The following is a 20,134-nucleotide window of genomic DNA, read 5'->3' as shown; positions in this document are numbered from 1 at the left end:
ACTTTGGGACTTGGGAGCCTCGGCATTGCCGGCTACCACATTGTCAATGAACTCTTGCCCCAGAACTAGGTCTCGGGCCAGAGGGAGTGCCAGGGAGGACTTAGGCTGGGAGGGAGTCTGCATAATCCTCAGGAGACTCGACCTCCAGGAATCCCCACCTGTCGCTGTAGGTTCTGCTATTCCATGGTGCCTCCTTATCAGGCTGACCACTCTCCTATAGGCGGAGTCTTCCGTCGGGGAGCCCTCTCCTCCGTCAGCCGAGGCCTCGGCCTGGGGCGGGGAAGCCGGGTTACCAGGCACGCCGACCGGACGTCTGACCCTGGGGGCCAGGGGCGCCGTCCTGCCGAGGTACTGGACCTCATCTGCCGGTAAGACCGGACCAGGGGCTCGGGATCGTGTAGGTACCGCTGGAACAGCGGGGACTCTCGTTCGCCCGAAGGCTCTGGGTGCTGAGGGTGCGGTTCCCGGGGGCTGACCCGACAGCGGGAACCGTTCCTTCCGACCTGAAGGCCGCACCAGCTGGACTGGTTCGGCCTGGCTGCCTGGAAAGAAGCGCGTTTCCCCCCGCTGGGCGGGGTGAACCGGAAGCCTCGAGGACTTATGCCTAACAGAGAGGTCTTTCCTGCGAGCCAGGTCGCGAGGGTCAAGGCCGTGCTTGGAGGGCGGCCGCCTTGGGGACTGCTCGTTGGACCAGTGGTCTGGGGACCGAAGTGCCTTCGATTCTCGCGACGAAACGTAGACCCAGGCTCCCCCGGGAGATACACTCCTCCTATACTTACGGCTCGGGGGGCGGGATTGTTTCTTGCTGTAGCTAGAGCGCGACCTTGACCTGGAACGTTCGGTCCTGGACCGCTCCCTCCGACGGCGGTGTTTCACCTTGACCTCTTCCTCTGACGAGGAATAGATGTCCGAAAAACCAGATGACACTGCGTCCAACACGTGTCGGCTGGAAGCGGGGACTGTGGGGGACTTTTTCGGACGTTGAATGCCAGAGGTCAAGGGCTGGAGGAAGTCCTCGGGGACTTCCGTGGGAAGGGTCGGGAACGAATCCAATCGTCCCATGTCCGGGAGCCAGGGATCCAGGTCCACGTCCATCCTCAGGGGAGACCTACCCAGTGTCTTCGGGAGCCTCCAACCGTAGGCATCGTGACTTGCAGGTTGGACTTTACTCCGGCTATCTCCCCCTAAAGAGGAGCCGGAAGCACAAGCCCACGAGGGCGGCAGTGACACTGAAACTACGTTATTACCCCACACGGGGTCATCGTAGGAAGCGTGCCCCCCCGAACACGAGGGCCGACTCTCCGGACGCACTACTAGGACCTTCACTAGCCCTAGAGGGGCCTGCCACTGGCTCTGCGCTAACACTGGGCTCCTGGGATAGGACGCCTTGTTCATCCCCAACGCTAGACTTACCTCGTCCCCTACTTTGTGTAGGTGACGGCGAAACCGAGACTCCGTCGGAACGCTCACTGGGCAACGGAATCGGCGAGGAAACACTAACTTTCCTGGGGGAACGTTTCGCTGATTTCCTTTTCTTAGTACCATAACGTACCCACTGAATATCGCTCCAGTCCACGCACTCGGGGCACGTGTCTGCTGACGAGCACACTTTACCTCTACAGGAGGAACAAAGGGAGTGAGGATCCACTTCGGGCTTGGAGAGGAACGTTCCACACAATTTCCCGGCTCTAGGCCCAGGACAACGGCGAACTAGCTCCATAACGCACACAACGCACGACACAAGCACTTAAGGAAATGAATGAAACACTGGGTAAGCACACGGTTGAAAAGTGAACGCACAGGAACACTTGGGAAAGCACCCTATAAAAACGCAAGTTGCCACGCTGGGAACACGTGGGTCGCAGGACGCACACAAAGGATCGGTAGAGATAAAGATACTAGGGAGAGAGATGTTCATCTCTCTCGACCAGAGAACTTAATGACGAACGTGACCTGGCCAACGGGCGACCTACCGTTAATCCTACCCTCGGGGCACATTCCTGGAGGCCGGGGGTAAAAGCTACTGAGAGCGCGGAATGGGGGGGTATATATTCAAATCTGGTCGTAGAGAGAGAGATAACCAGTGATCTCCTAAAGAAAGTAGTTCGAAGGTAAGTATTCGTGTTGGAACAAATAAACTTTAAGTGTTTGTAAGGATCCAACAGATGCTGGAAAAGCTTCAAGAGCAAAAATTACTTTAAAACTGAGCTAGCATATTTTGCATCCTCATGTGGTATTCAGTATTAGAAAATTTCCTCCATAATCAAGAGTGTAAACACATACCTACATACATTCTTTTCAAATTACACTGAAAACTCAAATTCTAAACTAGGAAGATATTAATATACATTACTGCAAAAAAAAAAAAAAAAAATACAAATACATACTCTGCTTCAAACTGATTGGGAGTAATAATATCTGCTATTGGTATGATATGCTCTCTGTACAATGGTAGCAGTTCTTCTGGTACATACATTTTTCCATGATCTCCCATAACAGGATCACAAACTGAAAAAAAAATATTTTAACTTAAAAATCAAACCTAGTTTTTTTATACAAACTCATTACTTCTACAATGCCTATTTGTGCAGATATAGAATTAATCTATATGAAAGTTATGAATTTGTGTTGAAACAAACATGCCATATGAAGTGAAAGGAATATTTTTCTTCTGACAGCTGACCTTAAAAGATTAAAAAGAAACTGATTGTTATGTGCCATATCTACAAGCCATGCAATCTAAATAAATGTACCAATGATAGGGTCAAGTGGAGAGCTCTTTCTTTAAATGTAACATGTAAATTTTTTCTACAAAATTGTATTATGTTCATGTAAATTACATACCTATTACTTCTATCAATGATGTAAAAGTACCTACAAATAAAATGACTAAGCTCTTTGGCTATCATTCCAATTTCACTGGATGTTGAAGCAAAACTAGAATTAGGGACCTGTACTTGGAATCTACCTGCTAATTATAATCCTCATCCCATACTTATCCTCTTAATTCTGCAAGCAAGCAGAAATAATGAGGTAGTTCACGTAAAATCTCCACCTGTCTGAAAGCCCAGAAAAACGGCCAGTCATGAAAATACGGAGTATAGTACATAGCAATCCTCATTAAAATAATTTTTAGATTAAAATTATTTCAATACTTTACTAAATTCAAAGCAAAAATTCTACAAATCTCCCCACTAATACAATAAGCTGCTGTGTGGAGCACTCCCCAGCCATGAGAGGCAAATGCCTTACTAGGTGGCTGCCTGGATAAGGGTATGGTGCCCGTGTTTATATCGGCCACTCTTGGTTTCCACCACTCACTTGTTAAACCCTGACATAACTATAAATACAGACACCATTCAGGGGATAACCTTATCCTTCCAACTTAGTTGATCAGCAAGAATATTCTGCTTCCCTGGGATGAACCTGAGTATTACGGTACTCTCCCTATCCTCTGTCAAGCATATCAGACCACTAACAAACTGAAAAGGGTTCTACAACTGAGTTCCATCATATTTCCTGTTGTAAGTTTAGTCTGTGGTATTGTCAGATTAAGACCAATGACCTTACCCACTCCTGATTCTACGCTCCCTGGGGTGTTCCACAATTCTTGCGTCTCCAGGCTGTTAACATTTACTTCCTTCTCCTTATCCATCTAAAGACCTAATCGGTGTTGATCCTGCATGGTTGACACCTTGGAATACTTTAGTTTTTGGCAGTTGTTTCTACATGACATCACTCTTACCTGATCCTTAATTGAAAGGACAATAACCAGCTTCAGGTACAGAATTATGTTCCAGTGATAACTTGGATGAAACTGGAAAGATATCATTCTTAGTCTGGTATGAGGGATAAACTTCTCCAAGGAAGCCATGGTTCCCAGTAGGCACATCCACTTGTGTGCTGATATATATCTCTAATTGCTGGGGTCACACTTGGGCAATACAGCCATGGCGATGTGGTCAGCTGTGGATTTTAGCTAAATTTTGAGCAAATCGCCATGCATCCCCATTCATCCCAGGTGTGCTTCGTGCCAAATCTCATGGACCGAGATGAGCGTCGTCACGTGTGCAATAAGTCCTGGGTTGCCACGCTCCGTCGCAACACTGGCGGACAAAATGAAACCTGCTCCATTTTTTCGCCTAGGGTGCAACGATGGTCAGGCACCGACGGTACAACACGTGCAAGGAGTAACGCATCACATTACTCGTGTTCTGTTCCACCAGTATTGCTAACCTAATTGCCTCTCAAAACTATATACTGTATGCAGTATACCTCCATACGGGAGAAGTTGCGCCATGCATCACTGCACATGCGTTCAGTGCTGGGGAGAGAGAGAGAGAGAGAGAGAGAGAGAGAGAGAGAGAGAGAGAGAGAGAGAGAGAGAGAGAGAGTGTTAGTTCCTTGAAGTAGATGGTCGACATAGATGAAAATAAGAAATAGAATTGGTCAAACACTCTTATGTAGTTGTGAGAGAGAGAGAGAGAGAGAGAGAGAGAGAGAGAGAGAGAGAGAGAGAGAGAGAGAGAGAGAGAGAGAGAGAGAGAGATATTTCGTTTTGTCATATTCAAAATAAAATACAAAGCCTGAACATTGTAACAAATGAAATATATTTGGGAGGAAATAAACTTTTGTTTTTACGATATAAAATGCTTGGTGGAGTGGTGGAAAACTTTTTATATACAGGAGTCCCATGGACCACACAGGGAGAGATTTATATCGCATGTATATCGTGCACCCAAGATCACTACCGCAATTTGCCCGTTCTAGGTAAATTCCCCGTCGGTAAATTCAACCACAGAAAATTCTACCACTGGTAAATTCCACTACGGAAAATTCCACCAAGGGTAAATTCCACCATGAAAAAATTCACCTTGGAAACTTCACCATAATACTGTAGAGGTAAGAAAATTAGATTGATATAAAATTGACATAAAAGGGTTAAAGAATGAATAAATTTTTTGCAATTTTATTACAAAACTAGGATAAAAATGATGGCAATCATATTAAAAACTGTATTTAAAAAAATATTCCACGAACATTTATTTTTAATTGCGAGCAATAGCCCTTAAAAAGTCTAAAAAATTTTCATTCTCATAATTTTCAACTAAATTTTTCAATCGTGCATCAATAACTTGATAATCTTTTTGGATATCGAGTCTCCACGTCGAATATGTATTATTTTTGTTTGGCATAATTCTTCCTCCTTTTTATGGGAATTACAGTTTCCAAAAATTGGGATGAGTTGATATTATCGAGAATCGCAATACATTGTGAAAACCTTCGACTGTATTATTTGATCTTGGTAAGTCATTCAAAACTCGTTTACATACATTCCAAAGTTCAATCGGAAAGTGTGAGGTTTCTCTTCTTTGATGAATACCCCGTCCCCTCACTGTTCTAATATATGGTGTCTCAAAATAAATTATAAATTCGGTAGGGATGTCAGTATCCTCAGATAAATGTAAAAAACCCTTGACAACAATCGGCATTTAAATGAATTACCAAACAATGCAGTTTAAAAGTCGTAAACAAGAGGAAGCGTAGTTTAAAAATCCTAAACAAGAAGAGCGTATTTCAAAAGTCGTAAACAAGAAAAAGCGGTAAAACATTTGTGGTGGAATTTTCCATGGTGGAATTTACCTATGGTGGAATTTTCCGTGGGGGAATTTACCAGTCACCAATTTACTGGACCAAATGAGATGTCACAACTTGCCCACTGTGATGTGATCCCATATACAGCGGTGTATCGCATGGCGATGTATCCCCTTGTATCACCCTTATCGCTCTGTGCCTGCTGTATGCATCTCCTGTTGTCGCCAACTCCGTATTGAGTTGGGTATGTCACGGAGTCCTGCGTTTTGAAAAATATGTGTTCGAATGATGCCTGAAAGTGCCTGCGGTATTCAAATTTTCGGGATTTTTCCATATCTCCTCAGATTGCCATGGCATATCACCCAAGTGTGACCCCAGCATTACCCTCCTGAACCCCTTCAGGAAATTCAGGAAGGACCTAATCTTTTTGTAAGATGGAGATAAGCCGAAGCTGTTGTCATTCTATTATAGACAACCAAATCTCTAGATGAATAAGAATTCCCCAAATCCTAAGGAACAAAATCTTCTGAGATTCAAAGTGAAAAGCTCAAAGTCCATTGAATAAATCCAGTAGCCTTTCTGGACTGTCACTAGAAACGCTAATGGTTTCTCCTTGGAGAACTTTTGTCACTAATAAGAACTTGTTCAGCCTAGTGTGGGTTTCCAACACACCCACCCCAAAGACTCTGACCAAAAAGTCAAAGGTAAAAGCTTCCACTGGAACTTAGGACTTTTTCTCCTGCCCATTTCATAACAGCTTCTCCAGTTGCATAAAAATTTATGGCTTGTCAACACTGCCTTTATGAAATGAAAAGAACTATGGGTAGAGAAAACAAGGGAGGAATGGGGATCACCAATAGTCGATAACCAATTCACTGAACCCTTAGAATCCACGGATCCATTATTGACAGAATCAATTGTCCTGGAAATGCAAGAGTAGTTCTCCTTCTGGAGGTTGGGATCCTGGGCTGTCATTCATAAATGTTACACCATAATGACTTGCCAGTAGCATCAGGTCTTAACAAACAGCCCTCTCTTCTTCCAGATCTTGCCTGAAAATATCTAAAGGAACCCCTAGGAGAGACCAGCCTCTATAATGAAGGTGACCTTTCAGAAGAGACATCTAGGTCACTGGCTGGCTTGTGGACTGGAATATCTCTGCTCAGCTATCTCTTCCCAAAAATGAAAATTGGTTTTACAACGAAACATGACAAATTCGTAGATAATTTGTATTTTTCATTACTATACAAACTTTAGCTATTTATTAGGAGTTATACTTTCGGCGGAGCTGAAATGATGAGCCATTAAAATTCAGCGAGGGTTAACTACCCACACCCCTAGTTAGTGGGGGGTAGGTGGGGTTGCTTGCTACCACTCCCATTCACACAACTGTGATTTAGTTCACTTTGCTTGGAGGTAGAACTTCAAGGGGGATAGGGCTGGCAGGCAAGTTTGTATAAATAGCTAAGGTTTGTATAATTAGGAAAAATACAAATTATCTACAAATTTGTCATTTTCTCCGTAACTGGAATACAAACCACGCTATTTATTAGGGGTGACTCACCCATTAGGAAGGGTGGACGTCCTTACCAATCTGGCTTTTGGCTTTACCTGGGGGCTCTTTATCTGAGTATGTTAGTACTCTAAAATAAGGAGTCCCTGCCGTCGCTAAAACCTTGCTATGCATGGTCCGTGGCCTACGCAAGCTGTGTGTTGAGACATGCAGAAGTGTGACTGTCTAGGTAAAGTTATTCCGAGTCTATTGTAGGAAAAACCTGATGTAACCAAGACTTTCCCAATACCACCTCGCCAGGGTATGGGGACGCAACAGTATTAGCTTAATACTAGGTATACAAGGGAGCATGGTTTACCTGCAGTGGTTTGAGGTCAGCTTATGCAGAGAACCCAGGATGCTGCTTTCCCCACGAGAGGGTAGGATGAAGAAAAGAATAAGCGCCAGTCAAATATTTTCATTCACGCAGACTAAAACCAGGTAATAGTGCCCTCAACCTTCTGCTACTTGTCCAATAAGGAGCTTGAGGTATACAACCAGCTGTTGTGCAGCCACAACGGGACCAATAGAGATCGTATCGAGTTCCTGTGGGTCACGTCATGCAGGAGAAAGGTTGTGAAAGTCACCTGGAGCATTCACATCCTTTCTTGTAAAACCTGAGTCACAGAGTAATCTGCTAAGAAAGACCAGGGGCCTGACACTGAGTCGTCATGTTGAGATGATGTTTTGGTGATCCTCCTCTAGTCTCTCCCAGTGCTGATAACAAGAGAAGGGACCCAGATGGGCTGTTGCCGTTTTCTTAAGGTAGAGTCTCATACCTTACCCTGGGTACAGTAACAGAAGATCTGGATAGTCCGTTACCGAGTGGAGACTTGTGTAGGATCCGTCACCTCTGGACACTGTGTCTGGCAACATACTCGGGAACGAAACTGAACATTGCCTTTCGCCCTTCTCATTAAAGGGCGATGTGGAAAGGGAGACCATGAAGTTCCTTGAATCGTATGGTTGCTGTCAGTGTGTGTAGGAACATTGTCTTCTTAAATCACATGAAAACTTGTTGCCTGGTGAAGTGGAACATAAGGAGGTCTCTTTAGAGATCGGAGAATTTTAACCATGTTCCGAGATGGTCTCAATTCCGACTGAAAAAAGGCAAGTTGTAAGTCCGTATGAGTTAGGAAAGGTCTATTGATGAGATGATGTCCCTTCCTTTCAGTTTAAAGGTGAAGAATCAAGGTTGAGTGATCATCTTTACCTGTTGAAACTGAATAGGGGGTCTTTTCCTCTTGTATATACTCGAGGATTCCACTATTGCTAGAATAGAGGTATCGAGAGGAGAGAGACACTTTCACATGACACCAACCACACAAGACATTATACTGCCTGGTAGACTGATGCTGAGGAATTCCTCAGATGTCTAGACAACCTTTTCGCAAAAGAGGTACTGGTTAGTCTCCAGGCGTACAATCATAGCAAAGCTATGGCTTGTGGTAGGTGTCAAAGTGGGTTGTCTTGTGATGTGGAGAGGGTTCTCTTGGAAACTCTATCAGGAGCTGCAAAATGTTTGGAAACCGTTCTGCGTAATGCCATAGCGGAGCTAGGAGAGTTCTTGAGAGGCTGACCGATGTTCTAGCCTTCTTGAGTGCCCTTTTCCAGACAAAACAGGGATGAGACGTAAACGACGTTGTTGTACCCACAGTTGTTGGCCTGTTTTTTGCCAGAGAGCCTTGGGGTCTAGGGCTGGGGAGCAACGGCAGCCTGAGGTTCAGGAGCGTTGCGAACAGATCCCTAGTTGGAGGACCCCGTAAAGTCGGGACTTTGTCGGCTACAAGGCGATCCAAAGACCATTTGGTATACCTTATCTGAGATGCTGTGCACAGATTGTCAGCGAGCACATTCTTCTAGTCTGGAATGAAGTGGGCTGATAGTGGCACCAAATGGACTTTGGCCCATCTTAGTGGTTATACTGTTAGATGGGAAGAGGCTACGAGAAAGTTCCTTCTTGCTTGCCGATGTGAGCCTCTATGTGGTGTGTGGTATTGTCGCCCATCACATCACTGAGTGGTCTGTTAGGAACCGATGAGGCTGCTGAAGGACCGGAAAGTTGGCCTTCATCTCTTAAGAGATTTAAGTAAAGGTACTTTTGGACTCTGTCCAGAGGGTTGAGGTCGTGTGGTGCAGTATTATGGTCCCTCCTCTCTTCTTTTGATGTGTTCTACGCACAGCATCAAGTCCGAGGGGTGAGGAAGGATGAGAAGGTTATAACGCTCTGTAGATTCTCAACTGACACCCATCCCTTGAGGTTCGTCCAAACTTCTGGTCCCATGGGGGTCAGAATGTCTGGGGGATTGAGGGCTTGATTCCAGTCAGACTCAAGTCACTCTGGGATGGGAGTTCTTCTCGTTTTGAGAGAGTTTGTGGAAATTGCAGTCTACAATCATTCCCAGATACACCAGTCTTCTGGGAGGGAAGTAGTGAATACTTCCGCAGGTTTACCTTGATCACTGGATCTTGGTAAAAAGACTTCAGAAGTTCCGGTGCTAATGCAAGGTTGCCACCGAGTCTGCTAAGGTCAGTCAGTCATCCCAAAACAGAGGAGAAAGGAAGCCAATCCTGTGAGACCAGGATGGTGTAGTGGAAAGACCAAAGCACAGAGCCCAGAACTGGTGTTTCTTGTTTGTCTAGACTGAATCTTCCAACCTTCCTACATGGATGGTTTCGGCCTGGAAGTACGTGTCCTTTAGGTCCAGTGTGCAACTGAAGACCTGAGATCTTAGCCCTTGTTCGAACTCCAAAATGGTGTGGACATCAACCCAAAGGGACAGCTCCTTGTGGATCCTTTTGCACGGGAGATTGTTGACGCTGGGGTCTTGACTCGTGGCATAAAGGGTCAGACGCGATACCCTGTGTAAGAATTCTTCCCTGAGAGAGAATTCCTTTAACTAACAGAAGGAAGGCAGCGCTTAGCCCTACCATGCGCCCTGATGGGATTGATGCTATTCCTTAGAATAGAATCAATCTGCCGAATATTAATCAATGGTTAACGGTTGGGTATCAGTTGGAGAGTGGTCACAAGTAGTCCCCTGTCGACAAGCCGTTGACGAGGGTTATCGATCATTTGCCGATCACTTTAGTGTGATGGCGAATGGCCAGTAGCGAGAAGTATGTTGTATACCTTCTGATCTAGGGAACTACGGGCAGAGGTTGACTAGTAAGTCCGAGTCACAAACTGCTGGCGAATTGCCGATGATCGGTGAATCGGCGGTCTGTGAGCCAAGGATGGTAACTGACAGGCAGATAAAGGCTGTCTGGTCAGTCAGCCAATGAGTTGGTAATCTGCTTTGAGAGTCCTGAGAAACAGCAGAATGGTTTAATGATAATCAGTTGGTGATGGTAAGCCATTGATGATCAGCGATCAAAAGGGCTGATAATAAAATATAACCAACTATTATAGATGGTGTAATGCTTTTTACTAACTTATGATTGACCCCTAACAGGGCACCTCCTCCCATCCTAACAACCTCCCTAGCTGAGTAGAAACTCAACTGATATACTGTATATTAAGATCTCTTATGTCTTCCTCATGACTGGGTACAAAGCCAGACCAGAGAATGTCTAGGAAATAAAGCAAGGTCAGTTAAAAATACCTGGAACTAACAAAAGATTATCAGAATGAACCTAAATGCAAGTTACTAGAAATAACAATAAGTGAATCTTCCCTTCTAAGTATGCAAAAGTCATCAAATGAAGAGTGAAAAATGACAAACTTATAACAGAGTTTGTATTTTTCCTAACATACAAACCCGAATTCTTTACTATGGGAGATATTCTAGCGCGAGCTGGAAAATACGGCAGAAAAACCTTAACAAGGTCGTTAATGACCAGACAGGTAATTTCCCACCTGACAGTGGTGGGGGACCGCCGGTCGGTAGCTGCTGTTTACCTTCAATCGGATTCTAGTTAGGACTATCCTAGGGGGGCGGTGATGGAGGGAAGATTTGTGTAAAGAATTCGGGTTTGTATGTTAGGAAAAATACAAACTCTGTTATAAGTTTGTCATTTGTTCCTACACTTAATACAAACCCTCATTCTTTACTATAGGAGACTTAGTCTTGAGGCCAGGGTGGCCAAGGAGTTCCCTATCTTTAGGGAAGATAGTCCTCAGACTAGACTCTTTTGAAGCAACAGTCTTCCGTTATCTTCTTTCTTTGTAGATCCCCAGAATCTCAGTACGACTGAAGGTTTGCAACTTCATGGAAACAAATGTTTCAGGATGAAGTGGGTCAGGAACATTCGACTCGGACCTCTTCAAATTTAGGATTCCCCCGACCTTGCCAAGTGGAAACCTCGTGACCACGAGTATAACTTATACTCTGTGAGAGGAATCAGATGAGTATCATACCTTCTTTCCATTGACGAGTCCAGCTGAAACCGGATACAGGCTAGGATCCCCAGATGTGGGGGAGAAGGAGACGAAGAAGATCCATGGATGTCCTTCAAAAACCTAGTGTAACCCAGAATCCTCAACCAATAGTTACTGTCCCCTGAAAGGGCGTAAGGTAGTAACAGCATTTGTTAACCTGTCACAATAGGCCCTATAAAAAGGGTGCCTAGAGACCTATGTGTCACGTCGCTCAAATAGTGAGCAGTGAATGTAGATTGGCGTTTCCAGACCCCAACACTTAAGACTTGGGAGACTGAGAAAAATCTCTCAATGCCAGAGAGGCAGCCACTCCCCTAACATGATGGGCTCTGGGTTGTGCTGCCTCTGGGTCTCCGTGAAAAGACCTCGCAATAACTTTCTTAAGTCCGAAAGAGATGGGGTTACGAGAGATTCTCTTTTTTACCCTGTTGGTACAAGGAAGAGATGACGGAGACGTTGTCTGAAAAGTCTGGTGCGCCTCAGATATTTCTTTGACGCCCTGACTGGGCATAGTATCGACTGGACTGCATCCTGTGTTACCTATTGAGAGTGGAAATTCTCAAAATCTCCCATCGGTAGATGAAGGATTATGAGTCTAGCCACCAAGCCCGGTACGAAGTTGTGAGACACTCGCTCCCCCCCCCCATCTCTTAGAATGGGTGACGTAAGACAGACTATGTAGCTCACTGACCCTTTTAGCGGAGGACAGAGGTACGAGGAAGACGGTCTTAAGGTTCAGAGAGTAGTCTGAGGCCCTTAAGGGCACATAGGGCAGACCCTTCAGCGAATGTAAGACACGTCTCAAGGAGATGATCTAATCTCAAGTGGGGGGCAAGATCACTCCAGCACCGAAATAACCAAGGTGATGTCTACTGAAGCGGAGAGGTCAACCCCTTCTCCGTCTACAGTTGAGGCTCAAAGCTGCGCGACAGCCCTAAATCGCCGAGACTGAGAGAAGCTTTCCTCACTGAGGTACAAAAAGAAGTCTGAGAACTACTGATCCTTCCTTTTGAGGATCGAATTGCTTCACATTGTCGCTGTTTTAGCGGTTAAGAAGTCCATTGTCTTAGCCCCAGCAGTTAGGACTTCTTGTAGGGTCTGCCTAGAGTTTGGTTTGACAAGTCCTCGTGGCTCGCAAGGTAGCCGACTGTATCAGACCACGTGTCAAGCCAGAAGGGACATTGAAGTCGCTTCCCTTGCCGAGGCTTCTGTGACTGAGAAGAGCCTGGAAGAGTTGAGTGTCTCTTCGAGGATTAGTCTGGTGTGAGCCTCGCCGTGAGGGGATCTAAGATCAGAGGAGAAGGTTGACGTCTTTGAGCTCGGAGAACAGACCAGGTTTAAAGGTCGCTCAAGAAAGGCAGAGGCGAGGGACAGTGACATTGCACTAGCCGTTAGGACAACGTCCTACAGACTGACCATATATGGTCAACGACCAAGCCTCCTCTCCATCCCAGCTAGGACCAGGGAAGGCCAGGCAGAGGCTGCTGAAGACTCAGCAGATAGATCTATAGGCTCCCCCCAACCTTAGCTTACAAGGATGGTAAGGTTGTTGGCACAGAAGGCTCCAACGAGTCTGGGCGGGACTCGAACCCCAGACTGTCAATACATAGCCTGTCTAAGGGTGGAGAGCCAAAGGATCGAGGAGACAGATGCAAATCGCCGAGGCATGAGATACAACACATAGTTCTTAGAGTCCTTAAATAGGAGGATTTTAAGTCCCTCGACAGCAGCACTCACGAGGAATCCTCAGGCTGCGATAATTCCTCGCGTGTTATTACAGGAAAAAGTGGAGACGCGAGTAGCAGACAAACCTTATATCTTACCCCTCGTATCTTTCTTATCGAAAGGGGAAGAATGGTAGAAGTCGGAGTGTCTGGAGGTAATGGCGAAGACCGCTGACAAGAGTCGGAAGGCTCTGTCATAAGAGTAAACTCTTAATGACGATGATCGCGTGCATAGCGCTAATTGCGCGCGTGCAAGGACACTCTGTGCGACAGAGGCCCGAAGGACTCTTAAGGTCATGAGAACCCGTAGGATAAACATGACGAAAGTTTAAAGGCTCCCGATTACGCCCGGCGAAAAGGTGATCATCACAAGACCCCGAGGGGTCAACGTGAGGGGAACCAGTAGGATCAAAAAGACGTCTCCTACCGGCACGAGGGGGAGAACGTCATGGATGAAAATAACTCCTCCGCAGGGTAGATTTGTTCTCCCGAAGGAGAATGTCGCTTAATACAAGGCTCTCCCTCCGCCCCTGGAGGGGAACCAAAAAGCATAAGAGGGAGGAGCGTAGATCAGTAAACTCCTACAAGTTTCTTCTCGTGATTGGTAGGAAGGTTCTCCTTAAGGAGATCGCCTAAAACAAGCTTTCTCCCTGTCCTATGGGGAAAAGTGTAGCCGTATTAACTTTTCTCTCTCAACGAGGGAAAAGTCTTTTCGAAGGAAGGATTGCCAAAGGCAAGATTTCTCCCCTCTCTATGGGGAAAAGCGTATGTTTAATAATTTCTCTCTAGCGAACGAGGGAGAAGTCCTCCTGAAGGAGGACATCGCCTAAGGCAAACTTTCTCCCAGATCTATGGGAAAAAAGCATAGGCGTAATAATCTCTCTCTCGTGGACGAGAGAGAAGTTCTCCCGAAGGAGGACGTTGCTTAAGACAAGTTTTCTCCTAGTTCTAGGGAAAAAACATAGGCGTAAAAATCTCCCTCTCGTGAACGAAAAAGGAGTCCTCCCGAAGGGGGACTTGGCCTAAGACAAGCTTTCTCCCTATTCATGGGGAAAAAAGCATAGGCTTAATAATGTCTCTCGCGAACGAGAGAGAAGTTCTCCTGAAGGAGAACATTGCCTAAGACAAGCTTTCCCCTAGTGCTATGGGGAAAAACGCGAAGGCGTAATAATCTCTCTCTCGCGAACGAGAGAGAAGTTCTCCCGAAGGAGAACATTACCTAAGACAAGCTTTCCCCCCAGTTCTATGGGAAAAAAGCGAAGGCGTAACAATCTCTCTCTCGCGAACGAGAGAGATCTTCTGAAGGAGGGCATTGCCTAAGGCAAGTTTTCTCCCAGTTTTACGGAAAAAACCTAGGCGTAAAAATCTCCTCTCGTGAACGAGAAAGAAGTCTTCCCGATGAAGGACATCACCTGAGCCAAGCATACTCCCAGGGAGAAGTTCCCCCCGAAGGAGGCATAAGCCGTAGACTTGCTTTTCCCCAGCTCCAGGGGAGAAAGCACAGTCTTCAGGGACGAGATAGCAGAGGTAAAACTCATTGAACTGTTCGCAACTCCTTACGAAGGAGGGAAGGTTGCTGACTGTCTGAAGTGGGGAAGCTTTCCCTCGGAAGGGTGATGGATCTTTGACGCAGTCCAATTCCGAGGAAGGTTATCACTCCCTCGTAAGGGAAGGATCTCTAATCCCTGGAGGCGAACCTCCTGTCAGCAATCTAAGTTTCCCAATAAGTTGATCAAGTTGCAGGTTGACAATGAGTGTTACCTCGTAACATGGGCAGCTCATGAGCTACCACATGAAGCGCAGGATAACGAACAGAGCGGCCGAAGCCCTCGGCATCGCGTTCTACGTCGCTGCTATCTGGGTGTTTTCTTTTAGCCTCTCTAACACGTTTCCCTTTTCCCTTCTACTCGCAACCGAAGAGAAGAAGGGGCGAACCCCTGCATCTTCTTTCGAGGTTTCCGAGAGACTCAAAATCCTTAACTCATTAGGGAGCAAAGGAATTAGGGAGGTTGTCCTGTCTGAAACACGGGAGCGAAGGATTGACCCCGCGAGTGTATGATCGGAGATTTGCGTGTGTAGCGCTAATTGTGTGCGAACACCTGCGTGACTGGGGTCTGAAAACTCTGCCATAAAGAGTAAAACTCCTGATTGTTATGGGCGTAGTGTTGGATGGGCGTACGCGAACACTCCGCGTGACAAGAGTCCGAAGACTCTCTGACCTAAGAGTAACACTCTTGATGACTTGTGTCACGAGAACCCGAAGGTTCAGCGTGATCGTGCGTGCCCGTAGAGGTTGTGTTGCGAGAACCCGAAGGTTCAGCGTGAACGTGCGTGCCCCTAAAGTTTGTGTTGCGAGAACCCGAAGGGCTAGAGCAACGGGAAAACGCAAGTCTCCCTCGTTACGAGACACCGAAGTGTCAGCGAGACTAAATGCACGAAAACCCGAGGTTTCAGCAACTAGCTGTGAGAAAACGAAGGGATAGCGCACCGGGAAACCGATGTTTCCTTGTCACGAGACCCCAAAGGGTCAGAGATTGAGAATTCAAAGGCGAGAGCGATCTCTCTGAAGATAGAGAAAAACAAGAAGAAGCGCTCTATCTGACTTTTTCTAGAGCGGACAGAGACCCTCAAACTAATATGCGAAGAAGAGGGTTCGAGGTTAGGACGTGCTTTGCCCTTGGCCACGCTCCTGGTTTCTTGGTTGATCCCTCGCACGACGACGACAGCGAGGCAGAACGATGACGAGAGGGATCGTTCTTCTCAAGTTTGTGGCACGAGTGTATATAATCTCGAGGCAGGAAGTCTCGGGGGAGAGACAGAAGGCGAGAAAGAGCGAGAATGATAACGTCTCTTCCTATTTCACCTGTCTCTTCGGTGAGAATATCTAGGTGAAGGCGTAAACGGGTGTGCGGGAGAGTTATCTTGCACGTCTGTGTCAGCCGTAGGGAGCGCGCGTGCAGGAGAAAATTCCCCATAGTGGAATCATATGGGTGTGCATGAGTGTGCGCATATCCTTGAGGAGGAGGGAGAAGGCTGGTGCGCCGGTAAGTGCTGGCGCGTTGATAAGTGCTGGCGCGTTGATAAGCGCTGGCGTGTTGCAAAGCGCTAGCGCGTTGGTAAGCACTGGCGCTGCGGGAGAAGGTAGCATGGCTGCCTTGTCTATCAGAAGACCTTCTAACAATAGAAAGTTAATGCGCAGGTTTTACCTGTCGCGTAGGATGGTGTTGGGCGCGTATGCGCACATGCAGGAGAATGTTAGCGCATGGAGCGCATAGGAGAGCACTGGCGCGCAGGAGTGTGCCATTGTGCAGGAGAGTGCCATTGCGCAGGAGAGTGCCATTGCGCAGGAGAGTGCCATTGCGGAGAAGATTGGTCGCGCGCAGGAGTTTGTGCGCAGGTGAGCGCATGGCACGTGATGGAGTTATGCTCTTGTAGGAGCGTATGCGCATGTTGGCGCATACGCTCTTGATGCCCTATGTTAGGGTAAGAAGGAAGCGCTCTTAAGTTTGTGACGAGAGCGCTTAGTCTAGCAGCGAGACATCTCGTGAAGAGACAGAAGGCGAGGAAGAGCAAGAACGATTATGTCTCTTCCTATGTCGCCTGTGACTCCGGAGAGAACGACTGGGCAAAGGAGTGCGATCTCTCCTTTCCTCTTCTCTATCTCTCCCTCCTTGCCTCCGAAGAGGGGAGGACAATGAAGTGGAGGAGGAGGAGGAGGAGAAGGTACTGTGAAGACCACTTCTACATACTTGGCAGGGGAACCCATCCTCCGCAGGGTAGCAGAACACCCATGACCTCCGTAACGGGGCATAGCGAAAGGGGATCCACATCCAGCGGTAACATAAAGGCGTCATGAACACTTCCTCAAAATAGAGGACATTATCTACAAAGAAAAAGAAAAAGGATTAATCAAAACTCAAAAAAAAAAGAAAGGCTAGTCTGCCAGCAAATAAAGCAGGAGTAGTGGTGTTACCACTGCGACGGCTAGAATTCGATGGGAGGTAAACAGCAGCTACCGACCGGCGGTCCCCCACCACTGTCAGGTGGGAAATTACCTGTCCGGTCGTTAACGACCTTGTTAAGGGTTTTCTGCCGTATTTTCCAGCTCGCGCTAGAATATCTCCTATAGTAAAGAATGAGGGTTTGTATTTAGTGTTGGAACAAACAGAATTCTAATAATAAAATTTCCCATTTCGATACTTCTCAGAAGGTTACACTAGAAGCTTAAGCTCAATCTTAAAATTAAAAACAATTTTCTCTCTCTCCCATCCAGGAAACCAGTCCATGCAAGACTACTCATTCTGAGAGGACAAATCCACACACCATCTAGTCTATTGGAACAAACAAGCTAAATCGTCATATCGAAGTTGTGGAAGAATTTTCTTAAAAAAAAAATCATTAAAAAACTAAGTTTGAAGGAGGAGGAAATAGTGACTCACAGGCAAATAGCATTACAATAAATTTTACAATCAAAATTATGTTTGTTTTCATGAATATCTCGCGTTACATGGCTCACTACCATACCCCTCAGGTGATTAAGTGATGGAAAGTGATGAAACAATTACTTATGGATTTTACCTTATAACCTTTAATAACATTCCATGTTTGTCTTGACTTTTGAAATGATTAGAGACGGTTACTTATTTTGTCACATCATTCTTTAAGGTAAGTCCTTTCTCTGACTAATTAGAAAAACTTTGGATTTCCCCTTGTGAGTATTGAAATATAAACTTCATAAACTTCTACTTCTACCTATAAATTGAAAACTCCCTACCAAACAACAATGGAAATATTAAACAGCCTGAGAGATAATATTGAACAAAAACAAAACTAAAACTAAGCTGATGCATGTATATATAAATGAAAATATTACTTATATTAACACATCCACCACAGAAACTATAGGACCTATCCAACAATCCTAATAAGGAAACCAAGCTCCTTTCAAATAATGCTTGACAAAGGCTAGTACAGCATGGATCTGCAGCCACTAATTTTTTCAATAATTTTTCAAGAAATTAAAAAAGGTAGCCACTACCCTCATAACATAATATCTAACTTTCAAGAGTGGGATAGACTCAGACTCTACATACAACTCTTCATGAGCTTTAGTGACAATGCTCTTATTAGTTTTATTTGAATTTTTTATAGGTGATGAATTGGTATCCTAACCCCATTAAACAAAGCGGGTACATTCCCCCTCCAAATTTAATATATATTGTCTAGCGATGTTCATCTAATCAAATGTTAATGTCTTTGAGTTTTGTTGTGATGAGAAATACCGTTCTTTATTTCTTATTTTAGTGTTTCATTGTTTTAGGGCTTGTTTGGAATGTTTGAGTAATACAATATTTGACAAAATATATTAAATTTGGACAGAACTACAGACTTGCCTCATATTATAATCAGCCATCCCTCACCATCTATGAGTTACACACAAAAACAAGTAAAAATGACCAAAATTCACTGTTTTGACCTTGAAATATGACCTTTTGACCTTGAAGATGATGATGACCCCAGGTGGTGTTGAAAATGTCACTATTGAACTCACCGTCCTCAAAAACCCCCATTTTGACTCAGAGAATGTGTTTCTAGCCCTTCTTAGAAGTCATTTAGTCCAGGACTCAAGTTAATCCTTCAGACTCAAGTTAAAAACCCCGATCAGGGGACGTTTCAGTCCTTTCTTGAAGGACGATATATGACAATATATATTAAATTCGGACAGCTCTGCAGACTTGCCTCATATTATAATCAGCTATCTCTCACCATTTATGAGTTACACACAAAAAACGAGCAAAAATGACCAAAATTCACAAATTTGACCTTGATAAATGACCTTTAGACCTTGAAGATGACCCCAGGTGGTGTTGAAAATGTTACTATTGAACTCACCATCCTCAAAAACCCCCATTTAGATCCAGAGAACGTGTTTCTAGCCCTTCTAGAAGTCATTTTAGTCCAGACTCAAGTTAAAAACCCCGAGCAGGGGACGTTCCAGTCCTTCCTTAAAGGAGTCTATGATTTAAAGGTAGAGATTAATGCATCAAGTTATCATTTGCAGGAATAATTCACCAAAATAAGAAGACAAATACTTATTAGAGCTTACCATAGATAAGGCCTGGATTAACTGACTTTAGATGTTCCACTACACTCTTTACTTTACGTAGGAATGATGTAGAACCAATATATCCAGTTAACAAATGTGTGTATCTATCAAGGTTATTCAGCTTCAGGCCCTCCACTAACTCCCCTGCAATAGTGAACGAAAGGAAAAAAGTTATCAGACATTACATTTGCAACGTAACACAGTACTCAATAGAATATTCTTGTTATTAATCAGGACTAGAAATACAGTAATCTAGTATATTGTACATTGATAGGGTTATTACCCAAACTCCAAGCATTCACAACAATGCAATTTAAAGTACACAAATTATTGAACCTCCGGGGTCTAATTAAACTATTATCACTAAAGTAGTTATTAGCCACATTCTGAGACCACAGCAGGGCTGGTAACCAACATAAAAAAAGGATGGATTTAAATTACCATTGTCACATTATCTGGTTTATACACTAGAATATTGATTAGACAGAGCAATAGCAAATAAAGTTTACTAGCATGTTAATAAATCGCTCTAAGGATAACCTTCACCTAGACACTTGAATAACAGAAGTTGGAAAATACCATAAAGCTATGTAGCAAAAGAAAAGAAACATTCATTCAATGAATGGAACAATCTCTAGTATGCTGATTTTTAAGTGGTAAATGTAAGAAGTGATCATGGGTGTACCAAGGTGACTCAAGAAGTGAAACGAATATCTACTCCCAGGTGAAATAGTACTTGCAGTAAATGAATAATACAGACACCTTGCAACAGAGAA

The 20,134-nt window shown here is 45.0% G+C and overlaps 1 protein-coding gene across 4 annotated transcripts in view; it reads right to left on the bottom strand.

Moving 5' to 3' along the window:
• The window catches only part of Pdxk (pyridoxal kinase), a 78,941-nt gene that overhangs the window by 21,383 nt on the left and 37,424 nt on the right, over positions 1-20,134 (bottom strand). For all 4 annotated transcript variants that reach the window (XM_068351921.1, XM_068351919.1, XM_068351917.1 and 1 more), the window contains 2 exons: positions 19,359-19,502; positions 2,388-2,508 (listed from right to left, as the gene is read on the bottom strand). In XM_068351921.1, coding sequence (XP_068208022.1) covers positions 2,388-2,508; positions 19,359-19,502 — 265 coding nt within the window. The remainder of the gene's footprint in view (positions 1-2,387; positions 2,509-19,358; positions 19,503-20,134) is intronic.

This window comes from Palaemon carinicauda, chromosome 28, assembly GCF_036898095.1.
Source record: "Palaemon carinicauda isolate YSFRI2023 chromosome 28, ASM3689809v2, whole genome shotgun sequence".
NCBI classification, from domain to species: domain Eukaryota; kingdom Metazoa; phylum Arthropoda; class Malacostraca; order Decapoda; family Palaemonidae; genus Palaemon; species Palaemon carinicauda.
Note: the sequence above shows the minus strand (reverse complement) of the source record. Positions and strands in the feature narration are given on the sequence as shown.